This window comes from Sinocyclocheilus anshuiensis, unplaced genomic scaffold, assembly GCF_001515605.1.
Source record: "Sinocyclocheilus anshuiensis isolate Anshui unplaced genomic scaffold, SAMN03320099.WGS_v1.1 scaffold1640, whole genome shotgun sequence".
NCBI classification, from domain to species: Eukaryota; Metazoa; Chordata; class Actinopteri; order Cypriniformes; family Cyprinidae; genus Sinocyclocheilus; species Sinocyclocheilus anshuiensis.
Window position 1 is genome coordinate 599,027 of NW_015555883.1, and position 5,501 is coordinate 604,527.

The 5,501-nt window shown below is 37.8% G+C and overlaps 1 protein-coding gene across 4 annotated transcripts in view; it reads right to left on the minus strand.

Annotated features, from left to right (window-relative positions):
- The window catches only part of LOC107675840 (forkhead box protein P4-like), a 143,996-nt gene that overhangs the window by 238 nt on the left and 138,257 nt on the right, over positions 1-5,501 (minus strand). For all 4 annotated transcript variants that reach the window (XM_016470316.1, XM_016470317.1, XM_016470314.1 and 1 more), the window contains 2 exons: positions 2,250-2,422; positions 1-1,385 (listed from right to left, as the gene is read on the minus strand). The exon at positions 1-1,385 is cut by the window's left edge and continues 238 nt beyond it. In XM_016470316.1, coding sequence (XP_016325802.1) covers positions 1,238-1,385; positions 2,250-2,422 — 321 coding nt within the window. In that variant the 3' untranslated portion in view covers positions 1-1,237. The remainder of the gene's footprint in view (positions 1,386-2,249; positions 2,423-5,501) is intronic.

Below are 5,501 nucleotides of genomic sequence, written 5' to 3' on the forward strand. Positions count from 1 at the left end.
TGTAGAACAAAGGATTTTGGAACGTCTCTCCTAAATGGAACCCCTTTTTGGAATGATGAGAGAATTAAAAAAACAAAACAACAAAACAAAACAATCATTAACAGAAGACAACAGTTGAATTACATCACAATGAAAAATGTTGATCCTTTAGAAATAAATGACTATGAAAATAAAGTGAAATCGAAAGCTACTGCACACATATTATGTATTATAATCAACAATACAGTCAATAAAGTCTCTAAGCTGGTCCTCCACAAGCCTCATATCAGTCTGGCTGTCATAACAGCACCATAGGAGAACAACAGCGAAAAAGTTCAGTTTCCTGAAATATGCCTTTTTTGGGGGTAGCAACATTTTCTATGTTTAGTTTGACAAAGAGCGAGGGGGAAAAACACGTTCTGGCAGATTCTTGCGGATACCATCAGATAAAGGTAGGGACAGCGCAAGCATCCGCCATCTGATCGGAGGCTAACACTGCCTTGAGACAGAACGTGCTCCCCGTTTCTCTAGTCCAGTCATGGAAGGGAGACAAAAAAAATAAAATAAATGAGTTGGTTAGATGGCCAGGGACACCGTTGCCAGTCGTTCAGCTCGTTTTGTTTCAGTCTTTGCCTTTGTCGAGAGTGGTGAATTTATCTGTGTGACCGCAAAGTTACTGAGTCTTGCAGCATCCCCTTGAACAAGTACAAAAATCTGGTTGAAAGCAGAAGTCATTCTAAAGATGTGTGTTTGTCATCTTTTTCCTCTTTTTTTCAAACATGTGAACATCTTTCTGAGGTAAATCACCGCTGTGTATTTATCCCATGGAAAAGCAGTGTTCTTAGGCCCAAAGAACATAAAAATTAAAGCTAAAACGACTTAAAATAGAGAAACCTTGAGTGACTTGTGGGAAAAAATGACTAAGCTTGTATACTGACGTCAGGCTTCCCTCGGTAGCTTTAGACACGGTGGTCCGTACTTCTATCAGACCATGTTTCAAAGTACAGGAGGACATGAACGCACAGCTGCTCAAAGGGCCTTTTCGAGGGGACTGACTGAGGAAACAAAAAATTAAGGGTGGGGGGGTGGAGTGGAGTGGGGGACGTGTTTTTGCATTGGGAACTGATGAGGTCTAACCCTGTTTTGGTTTCTGAAGTTGTAGTTGGTTTTTTATCTTTGTTTTCTCACTTGATCTTGAACATCTTGAATACGAGGGAAGGACAGGGCCAGTGAGCTCCTCCTCCATCAACACTTCCTCCTACTCCAGCTCCTCTGTGGGAAGCTCCTCATCCATGTCGCGCTCATCACGAGGCGTGCACAGGTTTTGAGTGACAGATGCCATGAGGGACACAGGTCTGCTGTCCTCCTCCATCTCAGCTGGCTCCTCCTTCACGTGGACTTGGTGTCTGAAACAGAAATAACATGCAACAAGTCAGTCTTACGGAGTTTACAGAAGCATGACAAATTCAAATGAGAGATAAACCTTTAAATATGCAACACTTCTTAAACAGATGTCACTTTTTAAAAATGGTTAAATTGTTTTTAAATATAGAAAAACAATTCTTTAAATTTAGAATTTTTGTAATTCACTAAGAAAGAAAAATTATATATATATAAAATATTATATACTATTTATATGATAATATATTATGTATAACATTTATTATGATTATTATAATAATTAATAAATTCAACAACAGTTTGGGGTCATTATGACTTTTTTAAGATATTAAAACTTTAATTCAGATATGCATTACATTGATCAAAAGTGACCAAAAAGATTTCTATTTCAAATGAATGATATTCCTTTGAACTTTCTATTCATCAAAAAAAATCTTGAAAAAAGATCATGATTTCCACAACAATATTAAGCAGGAAAGTTAAATATTGACTGTTTTCAACATTGATAATAAAAATAAGAAATGTTTCTTGAGCACCAAATCAGCATATTAGAATGATTTCTGAAGGATGATTCTGAATATGCAGTTTTGCATCACAAAAGTAATACAATTTTAAAACATATTCAAATAGAACACAATTATTTAATATGTTTAATATTTTTTGATCAAATAAATGTCTCCTTGGTAAGCATAAGTGACAAAAGCATGAAAAAATATTAAAGATCTCAAACTTTGGAATGGTAGTGTATTGATTTTTTTTTTTTGCAGTCGTTTCATTAAAGCTTCACACTGCTTTATTCAGTAAAGCATTAAGAAATGCACTACATATCAAAGCACTAGTAATTAGTCAGCTGGGTTGACTAGTCTTACCCATATTGCTGCGGCGAAAGGCCAGGGCTGCAGCTGCCATTACTGTTGACTTGTTCAACAGTGCTGCTGACATCATCGTGGCAGACATGCAGCATGTTGAGGCTCGCACTTGTGCTGTTGTTCATCAGGGTGGGGCTGTTCAGAAGACCAAGACTGCTCTCCACAAGTGCAGCCTGCACACACAATTTTAATAAAAAGTTAAGAGATATGCAATGATGGCTGTGTTGCTGTAAAATCATAAAGCATTGTTGATGTTACAGTTGGGAGGTCTGAAAGGTCATTATAGTGAAAATATTAAAGTCATATATAAGCTGAAGAAGATGACTGCAAGGTGTACTCAGGCACAAAGCCCTCTGGCGCCACCATTGCACTGACAATGGCCACTATACAAACAAGCATCCTGCAGAGGAATGTGTGTATTTATTGATTTTAAATTCCTATTAATTAATAAAAGATAAATGTGCTGACTGGATAGATGTAATCTGGGTGTTTTAAGAGAAATCTGGCAGCAGTGGTGCAGCAGGTTAGTTTGTGTCACCACTAGGGGTCTCCTCGCTTCCATACAACAGACCTGACTGCTCGCTGAGACCACCAGAAACACACTCACAGACTCACACTCCAGTTACACATGTGCTCACCACTTGCCCAATGAAAACTCCAAAACTCATTAACACATGATATACATTAAAGTATATTATAGTGTTTGGTAATACTTTAATTATTTCACTGTTTGCTTAAAATCTTTATTTAAAGGGGAAAAGAAACAGAAAAAAGACACTTACAGTAAGGTCCAAAATTCTAAAAACACTAGCAAAAATGCTTCTACTTCACTATACAGTTAATTTTTTTTTGCATCATATAACACAATGTTAAATATGATTTTTAAATTCATATTTTGAATTAAAATTATATTATCAGCACAAACTGAGTACACTGAATCTAAAATGAATTTAAAGATGATTTATAGATTATTATTAGTAATAATGCTAAATATATCTTAACTTCACATAACATCTTTCATTACATCATTCATCTTTGTATTGGCATTTATAACTATGTTGTACATTTTTAAAAGTTATCTTCTGTTGACTACACTGTACACTCGGACTGGCTTTATAGATATATAAGGTATAAGAGTTATATAACTATAAACTGCTTAAAAAAAAAAAAACTTCAAACAAGATCCAAGTCAGAAGTAATGGTAAATCCATGTAAGTATGGTGAATTCCTATTACTACAAACAAATCTACATAAACAACTACGCATATGGATATTTTAATGCAGAAGGAAAGGTGGAACGGAAAACGGTTCTGCTTGGTTTCCTTCATTTCTACAGTCACTTCTGAACTGAAAACTGATCATGTGGTACTCATGCCAATTCAAACTATAGACTGCCCAAAATATGCCAGCGAGAGAAAGAGAGAGAGAGATAGAAAAAACAACAGAGAGAGAGAGGGAGAGGCAGAAATGAAAAAGAGTTTGAGGGAAATTCATTCTGATTCTGTGGAGACTGGGTGGTGGCGAGAAAGATGATCAGGGTCACACAACGTTTAAAGGATGTGAACCAAATAAGGGCTCATTTTAACCTTTAAACTATAATTAACTGGAAGCCACCTACAATTTTTGGCAAAAACAGACAGATCCAATAGGTAAACATGCTTAATGCCTGTTTAATGAGATGGCCAGGTTGAATCACTTTTAAAAGGTTAATTACAGGCGAGACTGTGCCTACCATATGCAGACTAAAACACGTAACACACTCAAGGAATTACAAATGGAACACAGCAGAGAGCCACAGTTCTCTCACACTCTGGTAGGGCGTTTTTGTGCGCATCAGAGATCTCCACTATTTGTCTGCTCTTTTGTTAAAGGCTAGTTTATGTACGGCCTTTTCAGGATGAGCAGTTCCATTTCCATAGAGATGGCCTGCGGGGTCAGAGCGAGACAAACTGGGCCAGGCTGGTGGAAGTGTGTGTGTGTGTGTGTGTGTGTGTGTGTGTGTGTGTGTGTTGGCCCGTGATTAGCAGGGCTGTTTGTTTGTCAGGCGCTGACACTGCTTGTCCTGTGAGGAGATGGATGGGCACAGACCTGACAGAGTGCCACACATGCTCACACACCCAGACCAGGACTCAAGCACAAAGGCTAACCTCCCAGATCCATCTCTGTCTCGTCACACAGCGTTCTTGGGAAAAACACACACACGAACACAGAAACACAGAGCTAGGCTCTGAAAGCTCCGAACGAGAGTCACGGTGACACTGCGGGTTTCAGATGGATTTTCTAGGACAGATACTAATTTTATGCTATGACCTTCATTGACAAATATTTGACGCTATAAATCACATATGGCTGGCAGGGCGCGCGTGTGCGATGGAGGGAGGAGAACGGAGGAGGTTTGGGAGAAGTAGCTAATTAGAAGAGGAAATTATTATTAGCGCCCTTGTGCGCTTGATTTGGCCTGATCCGTGCAGGATTCCCACACTTTCTGAGGAATTAATTTTCCAGGATCTATCCAGTTGTTTAAAACTACTTTGCTCATTCAGACAGATTCACTAATGAACCATTTAGACCAATTAATTGAAATAAACTGAAAAGTACAGTATGATTCGTTCACATATCAGATCTCACTATGGCAATTTTCACTCTACCAAGGCAGAACAAATATTTCAGAGCTCTAGAAAAATGTTTAGTCATATTTAGAAATATTCATAATTTTTAAGATTTTATGATAATTCAGATCAAACTCTGAACTGGTTCGAGAAGACTTAAAACATTAATTTACAAATCGGAATTTAAAAATCATTCTAATTCAGACCACTTCGCTAACGAATCATTCAGAATGATTTAACAAGTTTGACCAAATCATTGAAAAGAACCAACTCAAAAGAATGATTCACTCATATATGAGGCACTATGGCTTGCTCAACCCAGAAGCAATATGTAACCGATTAAATATTTTACCGTGCAGCGTAAAATAAAATAATTAACCCTCTACCGCATGGTGTAGCCATATGGCAACATACTCTTTGTGTTCATTTCCTTCATTTTAATGTAGCTGGATAAATTTCCCCACAATTTTCAATGCTGATGAGCATGTGTATGAATTAGGGATGCACCGATACCGATACTGGTATCGGTATCGGGCCCGATACCGAGCTCCTGTACTCGTACTCGTTAAAATGCCTGATACCAAACGCCGATACCACACAGCATGTGATAAGTGCCATATTCAGACAAAGAAACACCGACAAC